Source organism: Penicillium cinerascens, assembly GCF_028974065.1.
Source record: "Penicillium cinerascens strain IBT 15544 chromosome Unknown contig_6_segment0_segment0, whole genome shotgun sequence".
Lineage (NCBI taxonomy): Eukaryota > Fungi > Ascomycota > Eurotiomycetes > Eurotiales > Aspergillaceae > Penicillium > Penicillium cinerascens.
In genome coordinates, this window is record NW_026695295.1 from 1,126,451 (window position 1) to 1,145,063 (window position 18,613).

General features: G+C 45.3%; 4 protein-coding genes across 4 annotated transcripts; all 4 read right to left on the bottom strand.

Moving 5' to 3' along the window:
- Positions 1-8,169: 8,169 nt before the first annotated feature.
- Positions 8,170-10,132, bottom strand: N7498_006395 (putative glutamyl-tRNA(Gln) amidotransferase subunit A; the record flags this gene model as incomplete). Its single annotated transcript, XM_058453457.1, has 6 exons — positions 8,170-8,896; positions 8,943-9,364; positions 9,415-9,514; positions 9,578-9,651; positions 9,702-9,800; positions 9,854-10,132. 6 exons carry the CDS (start codon positions 10,130-10,132, stop codon positions 8,170-8,172), a joined length of 1,701 nt encoding a protein of 566 aa, XP_058307648.1.
- Positions 10,133-10,843: 711 nt separating this feature from the next.
- Positions 10,844-12,412, bottom strand: N7498_006396 (putative di-, tri-valent inorganic cation transporter; the record flags this gene model as incomplete). Its single annotated transcript, XM_058453458.1, has 9 exons — positions 10,844-11,110; positions 11,160-11,239; positions 11,291-11,603; positions 11,667-11,758; positions 11,808-11,888; positions 11,938-12,085; positions 12,134-12,178; positions 12,231-12,280; positions 12,331-12,412. 9 exons carry the CDS (start codon positions 12,410-12,412, stop codon positions 10,844-10,846), a joined length of 1,158 nt encoding a protein of 385 aa, XP_058307649.1.
- A 911-nt stretch (positions 12,413-13,323) lies between these two features.
- Positions 13,324-15,595, bottom strand: N7498_006397 (uncharacterized protein; the record flags this gene model as incomplete). Its single annotated transcript, XM_058453459.1, has 3 exons — positions 13,324-14,874; positions 14,928-15,353; positions 15,401-15,595. The coding sequence occupies 3 exons, from the start codon at positions 15,593-15,595 to the stop codon at positions 13,324-13,326; spliced, it is 2,172 nt and encodes a 723-aa protein (XP_058307650.1).
- Positions 15,596-16,602: 1,007 nt separating this feature from the next.
- Positions 16,603-18,434, bottom strand: N7498_006398 (AFG1/ZapE family ATPase; the record flags this gene model as incomplete). The annotated part of the gene is made up of 4 exons (XM_058453460.1): positions 16,603-16,944; positions 17,003-17,519; positions 17,571-18,027; positions 18,077-18,434. The coding sequence occupies 4 exons, from the start codon at positions 18,432-18,434 to the stop codon at positions 16,603-16,605; spliced, it is 1,674 nt and encodes a 557-aa protein (XP_058307651.1).
- Positions 18,435-18,613: the final 179 nt, after the last annotated feature.

An 18,613-nucleotide genomic window follows, 5' to 3' on the forward strand; every position in this document is an offset into this window, starting at 1 on the left:
ACTGCGCCAAAGCCCATACATGGGCCCAGAGGTCGGGCCCAAGGCCCAACCCGCATGGGCCGTGGGCCTTAAACTAAAAGCCTAACCCAACCCACGGCCCATTCAGGCCTATTTAGGCCCATTTTTGCATAAAATCATAGTCTTGGCGTGTATAACTTAGCTAATTAATCGTATTTAAATTCTGTTATTTATATATGTTCTAGTCACCAATTAACTTACCCTTTAATTCTATTTATTTACTACTGAAACAAAAGGAAATTTAAGTGTATCTATTAATAATCTAAGGGATAATTTATTAATTACTAGTTCTAACCGTACTTATATAAAGCTGTTGTGGTAGAAAAGGGAGTTTTTTATTATAATGCGTCCTATCTAGTGACGTAGAAGTGGAAATATATATTTTTCCTTACTGAAGGTAGTGTGTGTTTTAGAAGGAAACTCACTTTATTTTTTTTTAGCCTTAATAACTCGTTAAATTTATTATTTAGGTAGGTAAATTAAATCTATTAGGATCCTTTTATTATTAATTAGTATTTAACATTATTATAGGCAAAGCGTAGGCTATAAATTCGGATTAAAGGTAGAGATACTAAACTTAGTTGTAAATTTTTGAGGGGAAACTTAATCTAAATGGGCTAGGTATAGGCTTTTAGTGGGTTTTGTTGGGCTTTTAGTGGGTTTTAGTGGGTTTTGGTGGGCTTTAGTGGGCTTTAGTGGGCTTTAGTGGGCTTTAGTGGGCTTTAGTGGGCTTTAGTGGGCTTTAGTGGGCTTTAGTGGGCTTTTGGTGGGCTTTAGTGGGCTTTTAATAGGCTTTAGTGGGCTTTGGTGGGCTTTAGGGGGGCGGGCTTATATTAGGTCATCAGAGTCTACTAATCTTAGCTATTTCTAGTGTCTAGGATCTAACTTAGTGATAAGTCTATCCTTAACACTAATATAGAGCACTTAGTATATTTCTATTCTCTTCCTACCTCTTTCTTACTTTTCTCTTATTTTTCTCTTACGGAGCTTATCTTTTACTATAATATCCTAAAGCCAACACTCTAATATCTTTCTATTATCTAACTTCGATGATATAGAAAGTATCCCGTTTCTCTCGCGAGGGAGCTAACTAGCACTTAATTTCGATCACGAGATAGCCTTCTTATTACCGCCACTACACCCTCCCTCTATATTTAAGCGTATTAGACCTACTTATATAAAGGGATACGTTCTCTACGACCCTATAATATATTCCGAATAGGTAGAGTGGTAGGTTTAAACCAATAGAGGTAGGATAAGCAAAATTAGTTAGGATAGTAGGCGTTAGTCTTTAATTTAGAACTATTTTGAGTAGGTGGCAGACGCCCTTAAGGGCATACTAATACTTATATATAAGCGCTATAGGACGATTCTTGAGTATCTATCTTCGCTTATTCCTGCTAGTACCTCGCGATATAGAACTTCGATGTATTAAAGATATCTTGACACAATCGTATATTAAAGGGCAATTAGTACCATAAAAACGATTACTAAGTTTCTTCAAGAAGTAGTAAGTCTTCTACTATCCAACGAATATAATACTAATTATTTAAGAGAGAAAACCTAGCAATAAAGAAAGCGTTTACGTAAGACGTGTAGGAAGAGCAAATCCTTACCTTTATCACTACCGCTTAGCTCCTATTTCGCCTTATTAAGCACCCTGAGTTCCACTAGTTATTATAAATAATATAGTCTACCCCTTTAATGCCTAAAGTGCCTAAAGTAAAGGCTATCTATAGTTATCTTAGGATAATAGTTAAAGAATGGCACTAGAGTATAATACGTAGGCTTTTAGAGCATTCGAAGATCTTAATTGCCCTTAACTATTAGATATCCTTATTTAAGTAATTATTTATAGCTATTACTAGCTATTTTATTAACGAGGATTAGCAATATCGTGAGGTTCTACTAGGCTTTAAGCTAGCCCCTAGAGTCTATTTAGGAGAAAACCTTTATATATTACTTCTAGATATATTAAAGAAGCATTAGATCTAGGATAGAGTCTTTATAGTTACCGCTAATAACGCATCGAATAATGAGACTCTCTTTACTACGTTATAGTAGTTATTACTAGATTCTATAGATCTTATTCGAGTCCTATACCTTGCCTATATTATTTAATTAAGCTTAAATAAGCTACTTAATAGGATAAATGTAGCCCTAGAGAATAATATAACTAAGCTACGCTAGATAACTAAGCGGTCCTAGAGGGCTTAGGCGAATATAACTATAAGTGCGAGGAAGCGATAGATATCGTATACTTTAAGTAAGGTATTTCTTCCTTTCTCTTACTTCTAGCTTTTAACTCACTTTATAGTAGGTTCGAGACCTTACTATCTATATTAATTATAGCTCCTAGCGCCGTGAGGCGTTTCGCGATCTCTAGACTAAAGAAAGTAAGCTACTACTATTTTAGGACGTTAAGACGCGATGGAACTCTACGTTTCTAATGCTTTGACGCGCAAAGCGTCTTCGATCGGCATTAACTAACTTCTATCGTGCGTTTAATTAGCTAGATATAATACTTAATACGGACGAATAGCGTTAAATTAATTACCTTTTATAGATCACGTAACTATTCTTTAACTTTACCCTTAAGCTTTTAAAGACCACTAACGTAACTACACACCTTATCTTTCTAATCTATAATAAGCTATTTAAGTATCTTAAGTCCTTAGTTAACTAGCTTCGACGGAAGAAAGTGCCTTAGAAGTAGAATATACTTATAGCACTTAAGGCTAGGAAATAAAAGCTAAGCAAATATTATAGCTAGACTAACTATATTCGAGGTGATCTCTATATAATTAGAATAATCCTAGTATCTATTAATAAGTTCTAATTCTTTATAACTATAGATTAGGATAAATAATAGCGCGAGAGGTACCGAAAGAGCTTTAAGGAGTACCTTCTTCCTTACTAGGAACGTCTTAAGTTGTAGTAATATCAACCTACGCCTTAAGCAGTAGCAAAGAAGGGATCGTGGCTTAATTAGATACTTAGTGGACGTAAGGGCTACAAAGCTCCGCTAAGGGACGAAATAGCTTAGTACCTTAATAGTGGTATATCTTTTATTTTACCTAACTCCTTACTATATACTTACTTACCTTTTATAGATACTATCGAAGCGTAGCCTCTTTCTTTCTAGAAAGAGAACTAGCACTAGTTTCTAGCGATAAGTGCACTTACGCGGGATATCCTTATAGTTCCCGCTATAGGTGCTAGTGTTGAACGTCTATTTAATACCGTATAGGATATATACCACTATCGACGAGGCCGCTTAAGGATAGAGATAATTGAAGAGCTAATAATATTTTATTATTTAATAAAGTTTGATCTTCAGGAAGAGGAGAATGCCCTCTTAAAGGAGTTTTTTACTACGGAGGAGATTAATCTCTTAAAAGAAGAGCAAAGGGAGGATACACCTAACTAGTTCGGGCTAAATCTAATTAGTTTAGACGAAGAAGGCTCCTAGGAAGCTAAGGGGGAGAGCGAGGATGAACCTTAGCTAAACAATAATAAGGGTGACGATAATAACCTTCCTGAAATGGAAAGCACTTAGGCGCGGCGTATATCTAAGAGATCTCGCAAGCGTCCTCGATAGGAGGACGATCAATAGTTATATTATTAGTGATTAAGACTATAGCGAATTAAACCTTCATTTCTAACGGCCGTCAAAAAAGCCAAAACTATAGCTAAATACCCCTAAAATTCTAACGGCTATCAGAATTCTAGTGCTGTAGCTTTAAAAATTCTTCGAACGTATATCAGAAAAAATAGACGTACAAAGAGGGGCTAATTATAAGTCAAATACCCAAAAATACAAACTTATATTATATAAATAATGCATACTATTTGTTTGTATGGTTTGTAGCCCACTTAGGCCTAATGGGCCCCTATAGGCTATCTACCCCAGCCCATAGCCCATGGGCCCGGTGGGCTTTGGCGCAGTCTAGTCTACTTCTAGGGAAGCTTCTTATAAATAAGTTATTTCTTAGAAGCCTCGAGGTGAGTGAAAAGCTTATTATATACTCTAAAAATAAGGTAAACTGTGATATCTCTTGACTTCGAGAGGGCTATCGTAAATTTAAAGAATAGCTCTATAATATAAAATAGATACTCGATCTAGCGCTATTCTTCTTTATCTAGTTAGAACTAGAGGTATTTATACGTTATATAATATAGATTGAAGGTCGATTATAATCGTTTCGCACGACCTAGCATCAAAAAAGTCGAATTCTACTAAGTGCGGACGTCTTAGATAGGAATCAGACGAGGCTCTTCGATCTAAAGGCTTAAAAAGGCCTCGCGGCGTTATAGACTTATATTAATAAATATAGCGAGGTTCTAGACCTAGAATAAGAATTAGTTAATTAATAGCGGGATAAATATTCTATACTAGAGCTTATACCTTATTTAGCGTATTAATAATCTCCCTTTTTAAGTGGTTTAAATATAGCGAGTGGGCGCGTTTATTCGACTAGTCCACTTTAGCCTTATTATTTACTAGAGCCGCCTTTATCTTACTAAGAAGCTAATTTAGACTAAGCTAAATAATATAAGCGAGATATAGAACCTAAAAGATATTTGTATTACTATTACCTTACGCCCGAATTTCGTCTTAGATACTCGATATTATAGTATTATTATTCGTTGTATTATTGGTAGTAACGAATAATACCTAGTTAGCTATACTATGCTTCTAAAGGATTTCAATAATAGTTATACTAAGGTTACTTCTAGTATATAAACTATAGAGAGGCTCGAACCTAAGAAGAACCTCCTAATACTCCTAGTCCTAGTTAAGAAAGTAACTAGTGATAGCTATAAAAGCCTAGCTAAAGGGAGATATCTAGTAATTAAGTATAATTAAAATCTAGCTTCCCTTAGGGAGCCTATTAAGTATACGTCTTTATCCTTATATAATATCTTTGTCTAACTAGCGCTATATAGATCTAGGCGAAGATAGTTTGATCTTAGAATTAGCTAGTTATATTATATTGTATAGTTCTTATAGCTTAGGACGTTCGAGGATACGAAATAGGAGTTAGGCGATAGATATTAGCTAGAGAAGTTTCTAGGAAAGAACGTCTTAAGAAAATCCTTAGTTTAATATAGTTTGTGGCTTTATTATAAAGCGGTTAGCTAAGAAAGAAGGCCTATATAGAGTACTTTAGCTTACTAAGTTTTATATAAGCTAATTAATACCTCGCTTTAGTAGACCTAGGTAGTAAGTACTACCTTTAAGATATATTCTTATTAGAGAAGTCCCTCCACGACGGAAATAGGGATAGACAAGAAGCGTATTATATTGCTAATATATAATCTTAGGCTCTCTAGTCTTCTAATAGGCAACTTAACTAAAGTTATCCTAAATACTAGACTTCTTCTTATCGCTCTAGTTAATTAACTCTTAGGTATCTTTCTTTAATCCAAAATTAGTTAATAGCCACTATTCCACAAACTTCGAGCGAGAGTGATCTATATTAGGCTTAGTATTATAGATTACCTAGAACTACTAAAGTCGAGGTCTAATACGCTAAAGTGATGCTGATACTAATATAGGATATAAAGGTAGGTGATTCTTAGATAGAGCGATCGAGGTGACCGTTCTATAGGTACTTATAAGGATAGATAGGTCGTCTGACTGAAGGAAGTCAGTTTTAGAGAACTAGTCCGTGAAGTAAGATATTTAGGAAAAGGCTATTTTAGGTAACGTCTTGTAGAGTAAATATAAAGAGAGTGTGTCGGAACTAAGAACTTATAGAGAATAGTATATAGGGGGAAACGAGCAATCAAGTCGCGACTAGGGTTAGACGCTGCAGCAAAAGAAATTATAGATTACCTAAAATACTACGTATTAATTAGGTATATATATATAGTAGTGCGGTTATCTATAGTTATCTTACCATTAACCGCTAAAGACCACCAAAAATTGCAAGGTAACCACACAAAAACCGCAAATAACCATAAAGTAACCGCTAAAGACTATACAATCATTTCTTTAGATAGCGAATTCTTTATTATTTTATATAGGAACTTGTTTTCTAAATTTATCTATATAAATAGACATCTTAACTATATATTTAAGTGTCGTAATGGGATTATAAACTACATAATTAATAAAGTTAAGTCCTATAAGTGAGTTTTGTAGGAAGGTGCACTGACTAATGTACGCAAAAATATATATTTCTTAAGATATATCTGACCCTTTCGCTAATAATAAATTTACTAGCTATATATATTTCACATCCCTTATCTTAAGGTAAAAACACTGTTAGCACTGGTCCTTGCAACTAAATATAGTTATATTTCTAAAAGTTTCAGTGGATAACGGGCATTGCGAGTATAATAGTTTTATCATAACCAAAACGTAGGTAAATTAGCATTAAAACCTAGAGTGTGTTAGCTATATAAAGGTCACATACGTGCTTATAATAGGCAAGATCTACAAGAATTATGCTAGTGCGGTTAATCAACGGTTAACCGCAATGCGGGTTTAGTTAACCGCAAAATGACGGTCTTAGTCTTAGTTATCACTTTACTAACCGCAACCGCAAATTTGCGGTTGCGGTTAGTAAAGTGATAACCAAGACCAAGACCATGCCGCAGTCTAGGCATAAGCCTATATTCCTAGGATTATAAAGATAATAACTAATATCTTTAAGAGATTCTAGTTAGGGAAAGTAGTATATAGCGAACTAGGAGAATACGAAAGAAGCTAAAAATACTAGAAGGATTTAAGATTAATACTCTATAGATATTAAATAAATTATTTAGTTATACTAAATTCTTAAAATTAGGCAGTGAAACTTTTACTAAATTAGTACTATAAAATACAAAGAAAAACTACATAAAAATTACGTACTCTAGAAAGTCACGATGCGTAGCGTTTTATAATATCTATAAAACCACTGGTTAACTAAGACCGCAATACGGTTTTAAGTTAAAGACTAATACTAACCGCAAGTGGTTTTCGGTCTTAAACTTAAGACTAAACCCACAAATTTGCGGTCTTGGTCTTAGTTAACCATAGTCTTTGCGGTTCTTGCCGCAGTCTAGTCATAGGTGTTATCGGGCACGAGAATACATCCGTCTGGCGTTGGAGATCTTTGATTCGGCTGGCATTCAGAATACGGCTGCTGCCAGGGCTGCGGCACTTACGAGGCATTTGTGTGATAAGGTTGATGCTCTTGTGAGGATGTTGAACGTAAACTGGCACCAACCTCCGACAAACTGCGAAACTGACGGTACGGTTGAGGATCCGATACCCGGAGTCCATCCAGAATCTGTTTCGTCTTCGGTGGCTGGGATCTTACCGAGGAACGATATTGAATCGTCTGTGCCTCCATGTCCGGAAACGAATGCGGATTCATTGTGGTCCTGGGTTGACTTGATCAATGTTGATGCTTGGCCAAGTTACTGTGATGAAGTGGGCGAGGCGTTCACAGATCCGCTTAATTTACCATTATCGTGGGCCTCATGATTGTCGTCCCATAGAACTGCGATAACAAATCATTGGATGACCAGGTCGGGGACGTCCAGGGTGAAGATGTATCACAGTCCCCAAAGAATTATCTTTCCAAAGACAACCCCACCAGTAATTAGTAATTGGACATATGTACGATGTATGTGATTTTCTTGACTCACCATGTTCATTCACTGTTCTGCTAAATGGCCGGACTTTGAGTGAATCGAACCATTGTCCAACCGATATTTCAAATCGCGGGTTTCTGATATTCCTTTCTAGCACTGGGCTGTGAGTGCCACATTTGTTTAGTCACCTAACTTGTGACTAGCGAGAAATGAGAAGCCAATTTCTTTAAAGACAACTTCTTAAATGTATGGTTGAGCCTCACGGCCGCAAAGAGAGTTTCTTCCCAGCACCGAAAACGTTTCGTTTGGCTCAATCATTTAGGACTGCTAGGTTGACGGAGATGTTCCAAATGCTCATAGCTTGTTGCAAGTACTGCAATAAAATATCCACTAAAATAAACAGTCCCCAGTTGCCATTCAAGACAGGGAAAATGAACAGAATTACCCTATAGCATAAAAGGCTAGTAGGCCGTGCTCATGAAATAAATCAATTTCTTGATACCCGCCATGAATTGCTAGCAAATACTCTTGCCTTAGACTCCCTTCTACAATTCAAAGTTAAGCCACCTTCCTCCCATCCCTAACAACCTCCTCAACCATCTTCGCTGCCGCCAGCATCTCCTCATCTCTAAACCGCGCCCCAGAAATCTGCAACCCGATAGGCGCCCCCTCAAACCTCTCCGGCCCCTTATACTTCCTCCATTCCCGCTCATCAACTTCGCTCCTGGGAACATACTTCCCGTCCTCCTCCGTCAGCACATCCAACTCCGAGTCAACCGTCAACCCAGAAGGAAACACCGCTGAAGGGAAATCAACCAGATTCCAAATAGCAGTATAATTCCAATACTGTGACTCGCCCATCACAGCCGCCACGCTAGGGTAGGGTGGGGAAATGATAAAGTCGACTCCGCGCCGCTTCATGACCGCGTGGTACCCGTCGATGAAGACGTCTCGTTTGTGTTGGTATTTCCAGGCCTCGGGGTGGGTGAGTGGTGTTGATCGGGCGTAAGATAGGGCCCAGTCTGTTAAAGGGCGGGCGGGTTCGCCCGAGTCGTTGAGCATGGCGCGTTGGAGGGCGCCGGCATCTGGGTAGTAGAGGGTTGACTTGGTAGGATTAGGATCTGTGAAAAGCGAGGAACTGGGAGGGCTGGGGAAGCTTACGATTATATCCCAGCCTTCATCATGCTTGTATGGTTCCCAATCGACGACTTTGATTCCAGCCGCGACGAGCTTGTCGCGGGCAAGTCGCAAGGCACGGGTTATTGGGGGATGGGGGCGGACGCAGCTAGAATCCATAAGCGAAGCTCTACAAACTTGTTCTGGAAACTTACCCATCGTCCCACATGATAGCAATAGTCATGTCGCGCGTCGGAGTGACGGTCTTCCACGGAACAGGGACCAAAGTCCTCTCGTCGTTCCATGGCTCTTGGGACAGCACGGCTTTGGAGAAGAGTTCACAATCTTCAAGCGAAGAGCTCGCCAATGGACCCACGACGCCGTGAATAGTTTCCTGTCCCAGGGCCGCAACTTGAATTCCTGCCATCGGCATGCGCATCGTGGTAGGGCGGAAGCCGTAAGCACCGCAGAAAGCGGCTGGGCAACGGATCGATCCACCGATGTCAGTACCGATGCCGAGAGGGGCGCATTTGAAACCCATCGAGGCGCCTTCGCCGCCGGATGAACCTCCGGGTGTTAGAGTGCGGTTGTATGGGTTTAGAGTTATGCCGGTAATGTTGTTGCTGCAGCAGAGGTGCTATCTATTGTAAGATAACATCTGGTAAGGTGTTTTCAAATGTGGCTTACCATGAGGGATTGGGGTTGGTTCGTGCGAACGTGGAACACTGCGCCGGCCTTGGCTAGCAATTGCAGCAAATGTGCGTCTTCCGGTGTAACATTATCGATCCTGTTGCTATCAGCAATGATTGTGGTGTGGTGGTGGCGGTGCTGGGAAGTAGATTAGACCTACCAAGAAACGTATCCGGTATTGCATGTCTTGTTCTTGAACCCAATGTGTTCTTTGACACTGATGGGGACACCGTGCTATACAAAATGTTAGCCTTTGCACGGCCGAGAAGTCTAGCCCATCTCACCAAAGGCCCAATTAGCTTCCCTGTCCGCTCATAATACTCATCAAGTTCTTTGGCACGAGCAATTGCCTCGTCTGCTAAGAACTCCGTTGCGAAATTCAGCTACACATTCATGAGCATTCTGCATTTAAACCAACCGACAAAGGGTCTCGCACCAACTGATGTCCCAGAACCGATCTCTTCAAAAATGCCACAACAACCTCCTGGGCCGTCAACTTCCCCTGTCCCATATTCGCCACCAGCTCAGTAGCAGACATCTCCGTAATAAGGAGCTCAAGCTCACTGAGTAGACCACTCTGTCTGGGAAAGTCGACGACATTCTTCTGCGTGGACATCGGCAATTTGTCCGCCGGGAGTAGCCATTGCTTCGGAATCGAGTGGTTGAGGATATCTTTGCCTTTCTGGGCTTGCCGCTCCCAGCTCTGGAGGGACATGTTTATTAATTACTGCTGGGGGAAACCGAAGTTGTAAGTCGTGTGATGGTGCAAGTTTGATCAGGTAAAAGGGAAGAAAGGGAAGAAAAAGTCCCAGGCTAGATAGGTAACCCCTCGCGATTGCCGGCCCCCGCATATAAGGCACCCTTCATTATTCTACAAGCGGAATCGGAATGGTTTCCAGCAGAGCTTGTGATAGGCACTGACGGCGCGGGGATGTCCGTAATGCAGATAAAAGTGGAGCCGGTGCTTACTCTTATCTGTTGGCACCTGTCGCGCCTGGATAGAAAGAGAGGATCGGCCCCGGAGGAATTCCGTCATTTGATGTAGCGTAAATGTACATGTCGGCGGAGTAGTGTCCGCTCTGTTGAGTGGAGAAATCTAACATTCCCACCGGATGTAATCTAGATAGAGAACTTGGCGGACCTTGGAAAAATAGTTCAAACCCGATAGATTGATCGATAAAGTTTTTAAAATGCAAAAACCCGAGGGCTGGAGATAATCTAAAAATTTGTTCTCGAAGCCAAAAAAGAAACTCTCCCTCGGGGAATCGAACCCCGGTCTCCCGCGCTTATCGGTGTTAATGACAAGCGGAAATCATGACCACTAGACCAAGGAAGATGTTCAGTCGAGTTACTGCTCGACCACTTGGGTGGTTGATAGAAGACCCGGCCATTTTATGTTCTATGTTCCATATTCCATGTCTTTCCCTCACCCACAGCAGGTCAGCGCCTCGCACAGTGTTCCACATACCACCTGGCACCGCAACTCGCCTGGAGACCCCGTTTCGGACCTGACCTCTGGTTGGATGGTTGCTGAGTGGATCCCGTATGCGTGGAGACACTGGTTAATTGTTCTGGCGGTTTCGAGGAAACTCTCGACTGACGGTTCGGAGACGACGACGTGAACGGAGGCGAGGGTTTTTTGTTGGTTGAGGCGCCAGATGTGAAGTTCGTGGATTGAGTCAACGCCGGGGACCTGCGTAAATCAGTTGACTGCATTGAGTTGGTATGAAGAGGATCCTCACCTTTTCCAGATCGTGCTGCACGTCGCTTGGGTCGACTCCGGTTGGGGCGCTTTCTAGGAGGATATGTCCGGATCTCCGTACTGTGCATGCGTGAGCTGAGTCCTGAAAAGGAAGCGTATAGAGGAGCATACCGAGTGGAATGGAAGAGAGGATGATCATCAGGCCGATGCCCATACTCACTCCCGGGTCGGCGTAGTACCGGCCATCGTACTTGGCCAGCCAGATGACCAGCGCGGCAGTCATGACACCGAGATTGTTGGCTGCATCACACAGAACGTGCAGGAGGACACCCATCATGCCCAAATCTCCATGGTCATGTCCGTGGCCGTGGCCGTGGCTATGAGCGTGGCCGTGACCTTGACCGTGGTCGTGGTCGTGGTCGTGACAGGGTGTAGAGATGGAGCCATGCGATTTTTCAAAGCCCACATGCTTGTGATCTTGGTGCTGAATGTCATCAGTAAATTGATGATGAGCTATGATGAGTTATAAGGGAAAAAGCAAACTTACTTTGGCAATGGAGTCATCGTCATCACTGATGGGCGACACTCCATCCTCGATTGTCAGAGAGCCGAGACTGTGACCGTGATCGTGCCCATGTTCTGAAGGGAATCAGTCTCTGTATCCAGAGACCTGACGAGCACCACTCACCGTGTAAAAACAATGCGCTGATAATATTGAGTCCCAGCCCGATACACCCAACAATGAAGACCAACTTCGGATCCTCAATACCTGCAACTCGATCAGCCACGCATCACCCAAAACCAACGACAAGACTCACGATGCAACGAAATAAACCGTTCAACCGACTGCAGCAGAATACTGATCCCCAGCCCAAAAAGCAGCACCCCATTAAAGAAAGCACCCAACAATTGAGCCCTTTGCCATCCAAAAGACAGGCCTTTAGGCGATTCATCACCCTCCGAAACCTGTCAACCCGTCAACGATGCCCGATGTACCTGGCTCTGCAAACGAACCTTCAAGGCTACCAAGGCAATCACAAAGCTCACGAGGTCATTTAACTAGCACAATCATGAGTAAACCGTTCCACAATCCACAGAGCATTCGACATACGTAGTGAAAGGCGTCCGCAATCAGTGCAAGCGAATGGGTATAAAACCCCACTGTACACATATCAGCAAAGTCTCCCATGCAATAGGGTAGGTGCACTTACCCGAAATCTCCCCTAGGAAGAAACATGTCGAAATACCAATCACCACGCACAAGCGCGTCGAGCGCGAGATGCGAAACACCATCGTCCACTTGTAAAACCGAATGCTCGCCTTCAATGAGATCACTTCAAATGTAAGGTTTAACTGAATGGTTCCTGGTGTAAAAGTGCGTCGATATGCGATATGCAGAAACCAAGACAAGTGTAGAAGCAAGATAACCCAAATGGCGCAAGGTCAAGGTGGCGTGCGAATGGAAATCTCCGGAATGGAGATTTCCAGGAGATTTCCAGACGAGGAGCCTTTTTGATTGCCAAATACTTTTTGCCTCTCCGATTGGGAAATCAACCGGTGGTTGGCCTGTTACTACCGTGTAACTACTGGAGTTGGGACTCCGGCCCCTTGGAAGTATGTACGCTTGAGGTACCTTGGGTGTGGCATGCGGGTTATCCTAGGGGTTTTGAATTATTACTTTATTATTAATTTATTGTAAATTGTACAACGACCGTGGAGCTAGCTGGGAAGGCTCAGTGTATTGGGATTATTTATTATCATTTGTGCTGACTCTGGCAATTAAACTCATATAGTGTTAGGAGAGGCAGCGGTTAGGGCACGCTAGTCAACCCCGAATCATAGGGAAGACACGCGGACAGCGGACCCAGACTCCCGACATCCGGAATATCATCGAAGCTCACGTTTGAATTTATGCCCTTCATACCAGCCATAATTCAAGCAAGAGTAAATCGCTCCTTTCGTCATTTTCCCCACGGCCCTACGACTTGCGGGCGGATTTAGGTTTGACGCGCAGGAAAAAGCCATGTCACACCCGTGAAGAATGCAGACTTTCCCACCCAGGTACTCACGAGCCACGAATGCAAGATTCCGATGCAGATAAATTACGACATCTAGTAAACGATAAATCCAAGGAAGTGAAGTGTGATTTGATCTCGCGTTCATTATTCAATTTAGCATTAACAAGCTTTTCAGAACCAGTGCGTTTACGCCGCAACCAGATCCGACAATCCGTCCAACTCGCGCTGCCAGTTGCGGTGTCGCGAAACATGCCAGACAAACTGCTCTGCCAGACCCTTTGAGTCCGGTCCGACATTCGACACCTTCAGTGCTGAACCGTTGCCGTGTCCAGTGACAACGCCGTAGGACTCGGTCACAGTCGTACCGCTCGCAGCGACGTGGACCTCATCCAAACCAATCTGGCGGCCGATGAATGGAACGGCCTCGTTGATACCGGCAATAGGCTTGAGATGAGCGAAGGACTCGGTAATCCAGAACTTGGCAACGCCGTTCTTCGCCAGTGACTCGATGTGTTTGCCGCCTGGAACAAAGACGGCGTCGAAGAGCGTTGATCGCATGCCGGAGAAGAAATGGTCCGGGACGACCTTCTCGCCTGTCTCGGACTTGACACCTTGGCGCTGGGCGCCAATAGTGAAAACGAAGGCGTTTTGTGCGGTGAGGGCTTCTTTCATGGTGTTGTACGAAGCGTAGTCGAAGCCGTCAGCGATAAGGATGGCGATGCGGCGGGTTGCAATGGTTGGCTTTTCGGGCATGTATTCCAGTTGACTGAGACCCTTGGCCGTCTCGCCCTTGTTCGCTTTCAGGGCTTTGGTGGGCGTGTCGGCGCCGACGTTTGTCGCGACGGTCTGGGCTAGCTCGAGACTGACAGTCGCGATACGCTCGGCCATGCGTTTGTAGACGACGGGATCGTCGCAGTGGTCAAGTTCGAAGGAGAAAGCCTTTGCCATGTGCATCTTTTCGATCTGCGAGAGGGAGTTGTAGAAGACCTGGGCTTGGTTGTAGTGCTCCGCGAACTTGTCGGAGAGGAGGCGGGCCTTGATGCCCTGCGTCCTCTCGGGGTAGCTTGTGAAGCCACCTTGCTCAGGCTTGGCGGGCGGGTTCGCCTCGAAACGGTTCGGCCAGTAGTTGACTGTTCCCTTGGTGATGCGGTGTTTCATGGCGCCGTCACGGTTGACCAGGTTCATGTATGGGCAGACGGGGCGGTTGACGGGCAGTTCCTCCCAGTTCGGGCCCAGTCGCGAGATCTGCGTATCGAAGTACGAGAAGTTACGGCCCTGCAGCAGCGGGTCATCGGAGAAGTCGATACCGGGCACGATGTGGCTGGTACAGAAGGCAGCTTGCTCGGTTTGCGGGAAGAACTCGTCGACGTTGCGGTTGAGTTCCATCTCGCCAATGTAGCGAATGGGAATCAGCTCTTCCGGCCAGACCTTCGTAGCGTCCAGCGGATCAAAATCGAAGTCATCCTTCTTCTCCTCGGGCAGGACTTGCAAGCCAAACTTCCAGCGAGGGAACTGTCCAGCCTCGATAGCGCTGATAAGATCCTTGCGGTGGAAATCGGGATCCTGGCCACAAATCTTCAGAGCCTCATCCCAAACAAGGGAGTGCACACCGAGTTCAGGCTTGAAATGGAACTTGACGAAATGGCGCTTCCCCTCGCTGTTAATAAGAGAGTAAGTATTAACACCAAATCCTTGCATCATTCGGTACGAGCGCGGAATAGCCCGATCGGACATTTGCTGCTCAAGTTAGCCAAACGTCTCCCAAACCCCAGAGAAAGAAACAATCATACCCAGTAGTTCATGTGCGTAGTCTCGGAATGCATATACACGAAATCCCAGAAGTTATTGTGCGCACTCTGACCCTGCGGCACCTCATTATGCGGCTCCGGCTTAACGGAATGAATGATATCCGGGAACTTAATCGCATCCTGGATGAAGAATACAGGAATGTTGTTCCCGACAATATCCCAGTTTCCTTCTTCGGTGTACATTTTCACCGCGAACCCGCGCACATCACGCACGGTATCGGCACTGCCCTTGCTACCCTGCACAGTCGAGAAACGCAGGAAGAGAGGAGTTGTGCGGCTGGTGTCGGTCAGCACGCCGGCGGTGGTGACGTCGCTTGCGCTCTCGAAGAGCTTAAATGTGCCAAAGGCGCCCGTCCCGCGGGCGTGCACGACACGCTCAGGGATGCGCTCGTGGTCGAAGCGCATGATCTGTGGAGATTAGCGGTGTTCTGGGGCAGCGGATGTATGGAACGTACCTTCTCGCGAGCAATCTGGTCTTCCAGCAGCGATGGGCCGGTGTTTGAGTTATTGCCCACGCGGAGCCAGTGGTCCGGGTCTGAGATCTTGATTCCATAGTCGGTAGTCATATGTTGCTTGCCGTTGAGTTCGATGGTGTCTTTCTCCATGTCGCGGAACTTGCCGTCCTCGACTGAGGCGTTGGTGGGTGCCATGGTGACTATTTTTATACGTGGAGGGTATGGAAGAATAGAAATTCAATTGAAAACAACAAAGCCAAGATTCGGGGGAGTGCCACCTATATATACGCAACGGTACCCTCTTCACCAAAATATGCGGGAAAGCAAGCTCTACGACGTCAATGATGTAATTTACCCCGGGCCTGGGACGGTGCCAATCACGACTCCAGGAATTCAAATGTGAAATCAGAGCTGCTTATTCAGGTCGACTCTTCTCGATCGCATCCAACAGGGCACAGCTTGGAGCTACGGTGGGGCTCGAGAAAGTTTACCCTGTCGGGCGAGAGGAGAACCCCCTTACGATCATGAACAAAGGATGACCGAAAACCGAGTCATCGTTCACCAATGCCCGAGCAGGGATACCAAACCTGTCGTGGGGCAGGCGTGATCCAGGAAATCATCACGAATATACCAATTCCGATTCGCGGATGGGCTCCCTGGTTTTCGGGATTTGGCAAGGTTTAATTCGGATCGTATGAGCTGTCTAGCTGGCTACGAACTACTTCCTAATGTGTTAAGCCTGGTTGTGCAGTGTGGTGTGATTAAACTAGCAGTGGGACCGTGGCTCTTCCTTGGTTTGGTAGCCATCGATCATGGGCATGGACAACCAGGGTGATGGTGGGTGGGGTTTTACCAATTGCAGAGGTGATGACGGTTAGGATCTGGATCGGGACTTCTTATTAAGAATTGAGGGCGTCGGGATTAGAAAAAGGGAACTTGGTTCTGGTTGGGAATGGACGTGACGTCACTTGATATGGTAAATGTGGAGAAGGGGGTTTACCGGCCTTGACTAAGACGGGGAGGCCTAGAACAGTTCTACTGTAGTACTGTACAGGTACCTCGGTAGTGGAGACTGTAAATGATTGATCTATACGCCAATGGCTCTTCTAACAATGTACAGTATCTGCAGGTATCCATGTCCAGAAAAATGCACACAAGACTTTCACGCTGAGGGTACACCCAAATCTTCACCATGGCAAGGATCACATATTATCCTCACTCCAATGACTCCTAGTCTTCAACCAAGCATCGCGTTCCTCTTTACTCTCCTGCGGACTCTTCCCCACACCGAGGCCCCTTTCAACCCACTCACGACTTCCCATCTCGGCAAGACGCGAGAGCGCGCGCGCAAATGCAAAGCGCTCCTCATCACCGCTGAAAATAGAAGTATTCTTCAGCGCTTGCACTGACATGCCGAGATCATCCATCAGGTGGCGCATTGCATCGGAGAGATCGGAGTGGTCGTCCTTCAGTCCATCCCTGACGTCTGCCTCGGAGAGGAAGAGGTTCGTCAGGGGAACTTCGGTTGTGAGGACGAGTTTGGCCTGTAAGGTATGTGTTAATTAATGAAAGCCAAAATATGGAAGGGAAATGGGGATGTACCCTGCTTTCGTAAACCGCGTCGATAAACGTGATGAATCGACGGGCCAAGTCACGCTGGTTCAGGTTCATGCCCGGCACGTCTGTGACAATGAAAGCATCGTAGTGCCGCACCAGCTCCAGATAATCAGCTGCGCCTGTGGCCGTGCCGATGAGCTGATTGAAAGTGAACTGTGCAGCCTTGCCGCTGGCCCGAGGCACCTTGATCTTGCGGCCCCATACCACCTGCGTGGCTGGGTGGGGAGGGTCATTGACAGGGTCACCTAGGAAATCGAACCATTTCTGCGCGTGGTGCTCGGCGTCTTCACCCAGAGGGTGGTGGTAGACGGCGGCTGGGGGACGGGGGATCTTTCGGTAGTCCGTTGGAGAGTTGAGGTTGATAACGTTTAGGTCGGATTTGAGGAGGTTGATGCAGGGGATGAAGGACTCGCGTTGAATGCCGTTTTTGTACAGGTCGTCAGGGTGGCGGTTGGAGGTTGTGACGAGGACGACGCCGTGCGACATGAGGGATTCGAGGAGTCTTCAACGATTAGTAAACTGATCTATCCCAGGTTGTAGGTGGTAAACTCACCTCCGCAGGATCATGGCGTCGGCAACATCCGTGCACTGGAACTCGTCGAAGCAGAGCACGCTCGCGGTCTCCGCGATATCAGCGGCGACCATGGGCAAAGCGTCGAAATCGTTGCCATACTTCGTTTTCACCACGTGCATGCGCTTATGTACATCCTGCATGAAGTTGTGGAAGTGGACGCGGGTCTTACACTTGATATTCGGGGGCAGGGTATCAAAGAACAAGTCCATCAACATGGTCTTGCCACAGCCCACATCGCCATACATGTACAAGCCCTTGGGCAGGTTCTCAGGAACAGCTGATTTCGCAGCCTTGGTGTTCCCCCGGCGACTGAACAGCGAGCCAAAGAATGACTGCTTGGATTGCATGTCCAGAGACTCGACACTGGGGTGGATCACTTCCGGAGCGTTGTAGGATTTGAGGGCTTCGAAGAGGTCTTGGAGGTTTTGGATAATTCCTGCATCTGTTAGATTCGGCCTGCTACATTTCGTATAATGTGCGTCTACCTCTCTGGTAATGGTCATCGCGTAGCCGGCCCTCCTGCACTCGTGTATCATATTCCTTCAACGGACCCTCCTGCGGCGGAGCGTTGGCTTTCTTGCCCTCGGCAGGAGGGGGGGTCTGGGTTGCCGTGGCCAGACTTCGCCCCCTCACGCGCAATGGCAGCTGGGTACCCGTGGTGCGCGCAGCAGGCAGAGCTGATCTCGAACGATATACGACAGCTGGGAACAGCCCTGTTCGTTGGGTGGCATAGGTGCGTTCACGAGGAACACCCCGCAGGTTTGCAGCATTCCGAACTCCTCTTGACGGACGCAACGCGCTGGGGAGACAATCCGCGCAGATCTTTACTGATGGCCGACTCATTTGTACTATGATGCGTATATACTTCGTGCAGCGTGTCGTGGTGGGAGCCAGTATCGGGGATGTCGGTAGGGCGTAGCCGAGGTATTGCCGCAGAAATTAGTGTCTTCCGAGGGGCTGAAGGAGACGCAAGGCACGGTGATGTCGCGACGGTAGATACAAAACGTTCAACGATGCGTAGC